Below are 12,406 nucleotides of genomic sequence, written 5' to 3' on the forward strand. Positions count from 1 at the left end.
TAGTCAGCTCAGGAATTCGAACCAGCGACCTTTCGGTTACTGGCCCACCGCCCTTAACCACTAGGCTACCTGAACAAATGCCTCCATACAATTTACTCATAAATTCGAGGGGACTGTAGCCTATTGAAGAGTTAATGAATAGCTATTAATGTGTTTTCTTACCCCCAAAAACACAAGAAGTCATAGGAGTAGGAAGGAGAGAGGGGCAAATATGGAGCGCAGTGAAGCTGTAAGATTTGTGAGTGTGTGATGTGATGGACGTTGGGGCTTGCATGTATGTATGTCAGGAGCAGAGCTGTGTAATTTAACCACTTCTATCTCGTTCTAAAACACACCGTATTTTACACACACACACACACACGTCATAGCCCTATGGTAGACCAGACCCGTACAGAGCCAGAGCGGAAACCCCTCCCGAATCCCAGCTCCGGCAGCCGAGCAAAAGAAAAGAGGAATACCAAGAAATCAGGAGACAAGGGGAAATAACAGGAGAAAAGAAACTATCATAATAAAGTGAGTGCAGTCTGTCATTGATTGTATCAACTGACTATTTGAATGGGATCCTGTAGATTTGATGTATATTTGCTAGAGAACAAACACTTTCGAGCAATGGTTAAGGATTTTTTTCCTTAGGAGAAAAAAAATGTCCAGACAACCGAAATTAGCAGGAATAGCTATCTTTACCTAGCGGTTTAGCCAGCAAGGTAATAGCTAATACAAACACCGCCCTCCCTTTAATTTCCCCATGATATTGTTATAGGAACATTTTATAATAAAGCAGACCCTATTTATTAAACTTTTGTTGTCACATAGTTAACAGTTTTCACCCTAAATGTGGGTAGCGTTAGCTAGCTAGCAAGCTAACTGCTAATGCTAAAATAGTTTGCTAGTTAGTTAGCTTGACAATGTGAATCAGATTATGTTCAGATATTTAGATGCTTAGCCTACTCATGCTAGCTAGCTACTGGACCGTGTTTGGTCAGAAGAGGCACATCCACATTAGGAGCTTTGGCGCATGTTCTGTTCTAATGCCTTTGATGCACAACAACTTTCCTCAGGATGGGAAACATGTAGGCATGTATTCAATGGCCATCTTAGGTGAAAGTGCAAATTATGTTGTCAGTTTTCAAACAGTTCATTGTTATTGTATTCCATTAATGGTTTTGACATCTATGACAACTTGTTGACATTATAGCCAGTGTTATTGAGAAACAGTTGCTGTGCTGTAAAGTACTGTATCGTGGATTGCCACGAAATGGGCGTATGAAACGGATGCAGCTACAGAAAACCTTCACAGCCAGCCAACTGGACTTTACAAAACCCCTTGTCACACTTAGCCAGCTGTGTCCAATATTCTCTCTCCCATCATAGCTAACAGATTGCATTTAGCTAACAAATAGCGTAGCCTAACAGTGTTTGCATACACTTACTACCTACATTAAGCTACAAACATACGCTAGATATGAAATAAAGTCTAGAAAATAATCAGGACACTGTTTATGTCTGTCAGCCTTGTGTTCCATGACCTTTTAATGCCACAGCAGTGAACCGAATGAGGAGGACATTCCTTTGCAAGACTGCTCACTCTGATGGGGTATTCGAGCAGCAGTACCACCACCGCTGTTCTGTAGCGCGCAGCAAATCCTTGTTGAGTTTAGCTAACTCCCACTGATGGTACCCTCCGCCAGCCCATCACCCACCCTAATTGTGTTATTGCTGGTGAGAAAGAGGATTATAACAACATCACATTAAGAAGACATTTCACTGTCATACTCCTGTGTACAACTTCAACTACACGGTTTGACTCACAATTTGTGGCACACGTTAGAGAAGGAGACCCAGATGTGAAGAATGGCATTGTGGCCACCAATTTACTGAAATTGAGATGGCTGTTCATCTTCAAGTCATTGACTTGTTGTTTGACAAGTTTTCTACAGCTGTGGGCTTATAAAATGTAGGCTACTGGCTGAATGTCTTTATTGTACCCAAGGTTGGTTGTTGTGTCACGAGACACTGTCAGGTCAAAGCAGTGTTTTCCATTAGCGCCGTCTGTCGGCTAATCAGCCGGTTACAGACTAATTTTCAGCCAGATACATTTTCCATTTCATATTAAAGCAACTTTTTGGGTGACCCAACCAAATTCACATGGATATGTGTTATAGATCTGTCATTCTCGTTGAAAGCAAGTAAAATAATTGGTAGATCTATTCTATATGCTCTATTTCTATGCTTCCCATTCTTTAGTTTAGTTTTTGCATCTTTTACTTTTGGTTTTGTACACAAGGTGAAAACACTTTTTGTTTATTGAAAAGATATTTAAGAGCGATTTAGATGGTACAATGCCACTCTACATTATACATTGCTCGATTTTATCGCAAACTATTCTAATTTGAACCACCTGAAAATGAAGGAGTGGTTTCTGCATATTGCAACTTTAACTAGGCAACTTTTGATGTAAAAGTTTCGATTTGCTAGTCCGTCGAGCCCTCTCCCGCTAGAATGAACGATATGAATGTTTTAGGTTTTAGCGATCTATTGATAGGATAGGTGCCTGTAAGTCACAAAGCAAGTGATTTACAGGCAGACGCAGCAGAGAGGCAAAGCGAGACGTTTCACTCTTTCCAAAATCTGTCCAATGTCTGCTAAATTTGTTTCTATGGACTTATTTTGGACCTAAGCATGTCACCTACCTTCCTGCCTTAGGGACATTGACTCCTATTAATAGGGCAGAGACATGAGCATTCTGTCATTATATAAGAGTACCTTAGGAAAGTATTCAGACCCCTTGACTTTTTTCACATTTTTTTACATTACAGCCTTATAATAAAATGGATTAAATAAAATAAAAAGTCCACAACAATCTACACACAATACCCCATAATGACAAAGCGAAAACAAGTTTTTTGAAATGTTTGAACACTTATGTAAATAAGGTATTTCTGTTTACAATTTTTTTAAAGTATTCAGACCCTTTGCTCTGAGACTCAATTGAGCTCAGGTGCATCCTGTTACCATTGATCATCCTTGAGATGTTTCTACAACTTTATTGTGGAGTCCACCTGTGGTAAATTAAATTGATTGGATATGATTTGGAAAGGCACACACCTGTGTATGTAAGGTCCCAAAGTTGACAGTGCATGTCAGAATGCCAAGCATCACGTCTGGAGGAAACCTGGCACCGTCCCTATGGTGAAGCGTGGTGGCCGAGTCATGCTGTGGGGATGTTTTTCAGGGGCAGGGACTGGGAGACTAGTCAGGATCAAGGCAAAGATTAATGGAGCGAAGCACAGAGCGATCCCTGATGACAACCTGCTCCAGAGCGCTCAGGACCTCAGACTGGGGTGAAGGTTCACCGTCCAGCAGGACAGCGACCCTAAGCACACAGCCAAGACAATGCAGGAGTGGCTTCGGGACAAGTCTGAATGTCCTTGAGTGGCCCAGCCAGAGCCCGGACTTGAACCCGATCAAACATCTCTGGAGAGATGAAAATAGCCGTGCAGCAACGCTCCCTGTCCAACCTGACAGAGCTTGAGAGGATCTGCAGAGAAGTATAGGAGAAACTCCCCGAATACAGATGTGCAAAACTTTTATCATACCCATGAAGACTCGAGGCTGTAATCGCTACCAAAGGTGCTTTAACAAATTATTGAGTAAAGGGTCTGAAAACCTATGTAAATGTTTTTTTTAAACATTTTTTTGCTTTGTCATTATGGGGTATTGTGTGTAGTTTTCCGAAAAAAATACATGTAATACATTTTAGAATAAGGCTGTAACCTAACAAAATGTGGAAAAAGTCAAAGGGTCTGAATACTTTCTGAAGGTACCGTACATATCTCTGGTTGCAGTTGTATTTCTTTACACGGAGGAGGGAGAGTAAGCATGATGCTTGTGAATTTGCATGTCCCATGTAATGTAAGTGTTAACGATAGGTCAATCTACGACTTAGCCTAATTATTGTTTTTAGACACATTAATTATTTTTTGGCGTGTTTCACATGGCCAGGCACGCGGAATCGTGGCGCGTAGTAGGCTATTTACTGTGAGTTGATTGACAATTGAACAGCAAGTGTTGATTAGTTTATAAAAGTTGTCGAACTGACTGAATAAAGTCCATATCCTATATTCCTTTGACAGGTTTACTTTCCTAGAATTCCAGACAATGTCTCGTATTGTCAGTCAGTGTAGCCTTCCGAATCGCATCGGTGAGAGAGTTGTTTATTTGGCTCCCTAATTTGCGTTTGCTACTGGTAGGATTTTTGGCGATTTATCTGCAGATGAAATCTGAAAACCATTTGATGAAGATGATGAATCATCACTGCATGAATAGTAGTCCAAATATGACAATTAGTGCCCTCATGGAATCCAGGCATTAAAATGGAATTCAACAATATTCAAACATTTACTGACCTTAGCAGGAAATCAACTGGAAATGTATAGAAAAATTGGGGAAATTATTTAATGTATCATAAGACATGAACAGAGTGCCTCAGGGATTTATATTTCCTGCAACTTTCTGAAGAAGCAACAAGAGTGTGTGTGCGTAGTGCACATGTCTACCACTTTGTGTAGCCATTAGCGAGGATGCTAATGAAAACGGTCTTCTGGTAGATGGAAAGGCTTTCCCAAAAACCTTCTCAATTAAATGTTGATACAAAGTAGCCTAAGCTTACCTGGCAGAATGATATCATGATTATTTTCATCAATCCAGTGGGTATTTGTTTTGTAAACACTGTTAAACAACAGCCTCTTGCTAGTTGCACACTTAAATTAAGGGTAATTTACATCCCAAAATCAAAATTGATCTGATTTTTCCCAGACCTCAAAAGTGGTCTCCTGATGTGGGTTAAGCATTGTTGTGGACTTAGAAAAACAAAATTGGATGTTCTATTAAAAAAGTGTTGGGGTTTTTCTGGAGCGAAAAACTGAGGAAACGGAAACCAGGAAAATCAAAAACATACATTTTATTTTTAAAGATAATATGGTTTATTTACTTAATTTTTCTGTTTTAATAAAATATGTAATTTTAAGAAGAAACATCATTGTGGTAATTCATATCTTGCAGTAAAACTGTAAATCAAACTTTAATCTCAAGAGAAGATAGGTTTGTTCTCTTATTTAAAAAGTAGTCCTGATCATATATAGACCTAGACAGTATCCAAAACAAAAATAAACTGAATATATACATTTTCAGTAATTAAAATTGTAAAGTCATGTCTTTCTACACAATACCACAACACATTTTTCTAATCTAGGAGGTAAACTCGACAAAATATTCAATCATTTAGCTGTGTATTTCAGATGAAATCAAGGCATTAGAATGTACCAGAGGCCACCAAAATGTAGCTTCTTCTGCAAACAATTTGGGCCCTGATGGCGGCTGGCTACTTTTTCTATTTGACTAACTACTATATGTACTTTTAGAAAACACTGGTCAAAAGTGATCAGATTCATGACACAACAAGTCTGATCAAAAATAACTCTCTCTTCTTGCACTTTCACTAGGCGGCCAGTCAGGCTATTTCTTTATTGTGGGTGACTCACTATGTTATGCAAGCCTTACTTTTCAATGTTGTCTTTCTAGGCCTTATAGTTTAAGTATTGATCCGTACCTGCCTGATAGTGGAGGAACCCCTTCCATGTGAAATGTTTGAAGGTCCACCATCCCTTCAACCATTTTGTGTCAGGGAGAAGTTGCTGCCATGCTATGTTGTCTTAGGTCTCTCTTTATGTAGTGTTGTGATGTGTTTTTTAGTCCTATAATTGTAATTTTTTATTTGTATTTTTAATTCCAGCCCCTGTCCCCACAGGAGGCCTTTTGGTAGGCCATCATTGTAAATAAGAATGTGTTCTTAACTGACTTGCCTAGTTAATTAAAGGTCAAATAAAAAAGGTGAAGGCTTTCATAGCTCAGACACACCAACTGGGCAGCAGGTGGTTTAACCCCCCAATATATACAGTGGGGAGAACAAGTATTTGATACACTGCTGATTTTGCAGGTTTTCCTACTTACAAAGCATGTAGAGGTCTGTAATTGTTTTATCATAGGTACATTTCAACTGTGAGAAATTAAATTCTAAAACAAAAACAAAATTCCAGAAAATCACATTGTATGATTTGTAAGTAATTAATTTGCATTTTATTGCATGACATAAGTATTTGATCACCTACCAACCAGTAAGAATACCAGACCTGTTAGTTCTTCTTTAAGAAGCCCTCCTGTTCTCCACTCATTACCAGTATTAACTGCACCTGTTTGAACTCGTTACCTGTATAGAAGACACCTGTCCACACACTCAATCAAACAGACTCCAACCTCTCCACAATGGCCAAGACCAGAGAGCTGTGTAAGGACATCAGGGATAAAATTGTAGACCTGCACAAAGCTGGGATGGGCTACAGGACAATAGGCAAGCAGCTTGGTGAGAAGGCAACAACTGTTGGCGCAATTATTAGAAAATGGAAGAAGTTCAAGATGACGGTCAATCACCCTCGGTCTGGGGCTCCATGCAAGATCTCACCTCGTGGCGCATCAATGATCATGAAGAAGGTGAGGGATCAGCCCAGAACTACACGGCAGGACCTGGTCAATGACGTGAAGAGAGCTGGGACCACAGTCTCAAAGAAAACCATTAGTAGCACACTACGCCGTCATGGATTAAGATCCCGCCGTCATGGATTAAGGTCCCCCTGCTCAAGCCAGCGCATGTCCAGGCCCGTCTGAAGTTTGCCAATGACCATCTGGATGATCCAGAGGAGGAATGGGAGAAGATCATGTGGTCCGATGAGACAGAAAAATAGAGCTTTTTGGTCTAAACTCCACTCGCCGTGTTTGGAGGAAGTGGGAGAACTTGCACAATTGGTGGCTGACTAAATACTTTTTTGCCCCACTGTATGTCATGCAATAAAATGCAAATTCATTACTTAAAAATCATACAATGTGATTTTCTGGATTTTTTGGATTGTAAGGGCTATTTGACCAAGAAGGAGAGTGATGGAGTGCTGCATGACCTGGCCTCCACAGTCACCTGACCTTAACCCAATTGAGATGGTTTGGGATGAGTTGGACCACAGAGGGAAGGAAAAGCAGCCAACAAGTGCTCAGCACACGTGGGAACTCCTTCAAGACTGTCCGGAAAAGCATTCCTCATGAAGCTGGTTGAGAGAATGCCACGAGTGTGCAAAGCCATCATCAAGGCAAAGGGTGGCTACTTTGAGGAATTTAAAATATATTTTGACTTGTTTAACACTTTATTTTTTTGCTTTCTACATGATTCTGTATGTAGTTATTTCATAGTTTTGATGTCTTCACTATTATTCTACAATGTAGAAAATAGTAAAAAAAAAGAAACTCTTTGAATGAGTAGGTGTGTCCAACATTTTGAGATTTAGATATATCATTTTTTTGGTAAATAAAATAAAATTGTTGGACATGACTGTGAAAACACCAGGAAAGTAGCTCCAAATAATTATAATTTTGGAAATTCCCACACATAATAGGGAGACACGTACAAATAATACAAATGTAAGCCAGGTTTGAAATTATTGTTTGGGTCAAATATTATATGTTTGGGCATCTTGCGGCCAATTTGCAGTCTACAAATTATTTGTAATTATGTTCCACCCCCCCCCTGACCCTCCTCTCAAGAAAAGATTGGCTCCTGGCAGATCCCCTAATTATGGTCTAGATTCCAATGTTAGCTAGCTGCGCTAATGTTGCTATTTTGTAGAAAGCACTTATTGATACTAGCCAGATGGCCACAGCTAGATAACTACCTAGCAAGATGATGAAGAAACAATTTAATTCACTCTCCATAATCCCATACTGCCAGTGCCAGCCAATAGCCAAATGTTTAGCTAGCTAGTTAACATTAGCATATTCGCAAGCTTGCACAACATAGCTAGCTAAGGACGCGGCACTAACTTGGCAGCTAACACAGGCATCTGTTTTATGGAAACTAATCCATTGTGATTTTAATTATAATGTCAATACTAGCTACAGTGGTTAGCTTGGTGGAAGTATTTAGTGTTGTATGCATTGTGTCTGTGCACTTAGCTAGCTGCCGTCCCATAGCCTATAGTTTTCATATATGAAGTGTGACCCACTCATGACATTTTGTCTCCATATCTGTCAGTTACTGACACTTATTTTCTGTCTTTAGTTTTTTGATCTAAACCTGGCTGCTCACAGTTAGATCTACAGCTTGCAAAAATTCACATGAAAAAACAAAACAACCAGGGTTGTTCCATGTTATTTCAGCAAGCTGTGACAACCACCATCTCAGATTGTTCTGAAATCATTTCTGTAGTTAGAAACGGATAAGATGAACATTCCTGCAACTTTATTTTGCTGAAATGATCTCTTAGCTTAATTTCAAATTGAAACCCAACAACTTCAATGACTAATTTCTCTGAACAATCATTTTTTTTTAAACATCACCAAATACACTGAGAATACATTTATATAGGATGAAGAGACAATGCTCCAAACTGCAGCGCCATACTAATTGTCTAACATAAAGAACTGAGAATATATACTCATTATTAGTGTGGGGGGTCAGTGGATGGCTTTTGACCACTTCTTTGGACTCCTCATGTCTTACTCATTAGAAAAAAGTTTAGTCCAAATCAGATGTTCGGTACTACAATTCTTGAATATTATATGAATCCTATAAATTACAATGGCCAAATGGGTGCAATCAATTTGCTTAATTTCTCAGAGAACAAATTATATTTCAACAAAATAATGTTGCATAAATGCTAATCTGTTTCTAACTACAGAAACGGTTTCTGAACAATCTGAGATGGTCCGTGTCAAAATCTTCTTTCTTGTGCTTTTAGAAGTGCAATGACCCACTATCCAGTTTTTGATTTTTGTCATATAGGCCTAGCCTAAGATGTTTGAGAATAGGTAGCCGCCCCAAAGCATTTCCGTATTGTAGACTACTCAGTGTGTCTCGTGACTTGAATAGGCCTACGTCTTTCTGATTATAATCACGTAGTGGTTTCCTTTCAGCCTTCTTCTCATGATGCTTGTTGGAGGCAGTTATGTAGGTCACTGATCACTTGAACACTAGCCTGGTGTGCTCCTGAAGATGATCCCTCTCTTATCTGACTTAAAGTGGGTGTTCTAGAAAACGCTCTGTGTGGTGTTCTTTTTGGCTACAAGTAAGTGTTCAAAGCCACCATTAAAGGGAATGTAAGTGTTCACAGTAATGTGAGGGACAGGTGATCAAGTTTGACAAAATTGCATTGCTATTGTTAACAAAGGTTTTTCTAAAATGGCACTGTCCCTGCTTATCTAGTCGACTTTTAGTAGCCTACTGTGTCAGTTTAATAGGGTTTGTTATCATTTTTGAGGTTATGTTTATGTTTATTATTTCAACTGTGAAAGATTTGCATCTGATCCAGCTTCTGTAATTGCATTTTGAACTTTGAACTGGTTTTGGAATAAAGCAGAGACATTAGCTATAAACTCTGTCTCAGTGCTCACTCTGCACAGCGGAGTCATTTCCCTCATCTTCTTTTATAGCCTGAGACTCGTGGGTGGTAAAATGACACCTTTTGAATTCCTTTGGCAGTGAATGAATAAATGAATATTTGACTGTGAACACATCTGCCATGTCACTGACACTTATACCACTTGATTTTGCACAAACAGACTAAATACAATTCACATGATCTTCTGTACTGTTAGAATTTTGAGAATGCAGAACTAAAAATGTTTTCTGATTGTGGAGGACGTTTTCTGTTGGCTTTAGTAGCCTCTGTTGTACTTGTCCTAGTGTTCATGCTATGACCCATTTATGACACAAGTTTGTCTACTTGCCGAATAAGGCTGTTTCAGATTAGGTTATAGGCTGTTCTTGTTTAGGTTATACTACTCTGAATTCTAGCCGCTCCATTCTCATAAGGGGTTCTATTAAGAGTTTTCATATATTAGATCAAGGCACACTATTTGAAGACGTTCCCTTCCAATTAGGCGATGGCATGTGGGGATGGCATGTGTGATCTGACTGGGATATACACAACATCATTCCCAATAGAAAGGCACATTTTTCTAGTCTCTGGGGGCGCTTAGTGCATCTTTGACAAATGATGTTTGCCCCACTATTTAACTTCCAAAACTGGTAGTTCAAGTTTGAAGATGTTCTTGGAGTCTACTTTATTTATCAGCACGTTAAAAGTCTTTCGTGTGCGACACTGGAGCAGAACAGAAAGCATCTGACTTGGAGATAATAAGCTTTTCCCCCAAGGTTTAAAGCCAGATTAAATAAGCAGTCTAGTAGTAGCAGAGGTAGAGTGATTGTCTGTCTTTTTTTATAATCTGCCTTGTCTCTGAAGGCTTACGTCCCTATCTCACATTAGACTAGCCTACTTCCTGTTGTTGTACTGTAGCTACCGTTTCTGGTCTCTATTGACTTTGTTTCAATGTCTTACTGTGGTAGGCCTATAAATAGTTACCTGAGATGAGGGATGGTGAGGTTAGGTAGCCTACATGAATTTGTTACCATTTTGTTTTGGCTGCTTCACTGTCGGCCCACCCACTTCCTAAACTAAGCTGGTCACCCTCCCCTTCCTCCATTGTGCGTCTTTATTTCAGAAAACTCTGCCTCTTGCATCAGAAGGTTGTTGCAGTCTATAAAGGGTTAGGAGTACCTTTTATTTAGGCTAATTCATAGAAAACCTTCCACCTGTCTGCAACTAATGACTAACCAACATTCAACAAGCAGTTTGCCTTTGTCGACCAGGACAGGTGCTATCAATTTGCCGTGCAAAATGTTTTACACATTTATTATAGTTTGTGTATGTGCCTCACAGGAGGTTGGTGGAAGGATGGGCTCGTGGTAATGGCTGGAGTGGAAAAAGTGGAATGGTATCAAACACATGGTTTCCAGATGTTTGATACCATTCCATTTACTCCGTTCCAGACATTATTATGAGCCGTCGTCCCCTCAGCAGCCTCCAATTATTTGCCTCCTTCCAGGAAAGATGCAGAACTGAGGGTGACTATCCATCCTCCCGGCCTGGTGAAGTGTGAGACTAAATAGCGTGTCGTGAGGAAAAGGGGAGAGGGACGATGGGGTTCGGACGGGACCTGGGGAACTCCCACGATGGGCTGTTGAAGCTGCAGGACTGGGAGCTGAAGCTGCTGGAGACAGTGAAGCGCTTCATGACGCTACGGGTGAAGAGCGACAAGGAGTACGCCTCTCTCCTCCTAAACATCAGTCAGCAGGTGGACAAGCACGACAACTGCTCCCAGATGGACTATATCAGCAACGTCTCCAAGGTTAACACAAACGCATATCAATTCAGAAATACAGATACAGTGCCTTGCGAAAGTATTCGGCCCCCTTGAACTTTGCGACCTTTTGCCACATTTCAGGCTTCAAACATAAAGATATAAAACTGTATTTTTTTGTGAAGTATCAACAACTAGTGGGACACAATCATGAAGTGGAACGACATTTATTGGATATTTCAAACTTTTTTAACAAATCAAAAACTGAAAAATTGGGCGTGCAAAATTAGACACAAGTGTCAACACAGACAACATCAGTAATGTCTTTAAGGTGAGATAGAAGATGGTGCTTTGCTGAACCTCTCTTTCACTCCCTCCATCTCTCCCCCTCTCTCTCGCTACCTCTCTCTCGCTACCTCTCTCTCGCTACCTCTCTCTCGCTTACCTCTCTCTCTCTCTCTCTCTCTCTCTCTCTCGCTTACCTCTCTCTCTCTCTCTCTCTCTCTCTCTCTCTCTCTCTCTCTCTCTCTCTCTCTCTCTCTCTCTCTGTTCTCTCTCTCTCTCTCTCTCTCGCTGTTACCTCTCTCTCTCTCTCTCTCGCTGTTACCTCTCTCTCTCTCTCGCTGTTACCTCTCTCTCTCTCTCGCTGTTACCTCTCTCTCTCTCGCTGTTACCTCTCTCTCTCTCTCTCGCTGTTACCTCTCTCTCTCTCTCTCGCTGTTACCTCTCTCTCTCTCTCTCGCTGTTACCTCTCTCTCTCTCTCTCGCTGTTACCTCTCTCTCTCTCTCTCGCTGTTACTCTCTCTCTCTCTCTCTGTTACCTCTCTCTCTCTCTCGCTGTTACCTCTCTCTCTCTCTCTCGCTGTTACCTCTCTCTCTCTCTCTCGCTGTTACCTCTCTCTCTCTCTCTCGCTGTTACCTCTCTCTCTCTCTCTCGCTGTTACCTCTCTCTCTCTCTCTCGCTGTTACCTCTCTCTCTCTCTCTCGCTGTTACCTCTCTCTCTCTCTCTCTCGCTGTTACCTCTCTCTCTCTCGCTGTTACCTCTCTCTCTCTCGCTGTTACCTCTCTCTCTCTCGCTGTTACCTCTCTCGCTCTCTCTCTCGTTACCTCTCTCTCGCTCTCTCTTACCTCTCTCTCTCGCTGTTACCTCTCTCTCTCGCTACCTCT

The 12,406-nt window shown here is 40.7% G+C and overlaps 1 protein-coding gene across 5 annotated transcripts in view; it reads left to right on the forward strand.

Moving 5' to 3' along the window:
• The first annotated feature begins 362 nt into the window (after positions 1-362).
• The window catches only part of LOC123999396 (tyrosine-protein kinase Fer-like), a 33,572-nt gene continuing 21,528 nt past the window's right edge, over positions 363-12,406 (forward strand). For 2 of the 5 annotated variants that reach the window (XM_046305161.1, XM_046305166.1), the window contains exons 1-2: positions 363-513; positions 10,984-11,286. In XM_046305161.1, coding sequence (XP_046161117.1) covers positions 11,077-11,286 — 210 coding nt within the window. In that variant the 5' untranslated portion in view covers positions 363-513; positions 10,984-11,076. Of the gene's footprint in view, positions 514-10,628; positions 10,753-10,927; positions 11,287-12,406 lie in introns of those variants that run through there. The other 3 variants (XM_046305163.1, XM_046305165.1, XM_046305164.1) reach the window with 3 other exon arrangements.

The sequence above is a fragment of the Oncorhynchus gorbuscha genome, linkage group LG16, assembly GCF_021184085.1.
Source record: "Oncorhynchus gorbuscha isolate QuinsamMale2020 ecotype Even-year linkage group LG16, OgorEven_v1.0, whole genome shotgun sequence".
In the NCBI taxonomy this organism is placed as follows: Eukaryota; Metazoa; Chordata; class Actinopteri; order Salmoniformes; family Salmonidae; genus Oncorhynchus; species Oncorhynchus gorbuscha.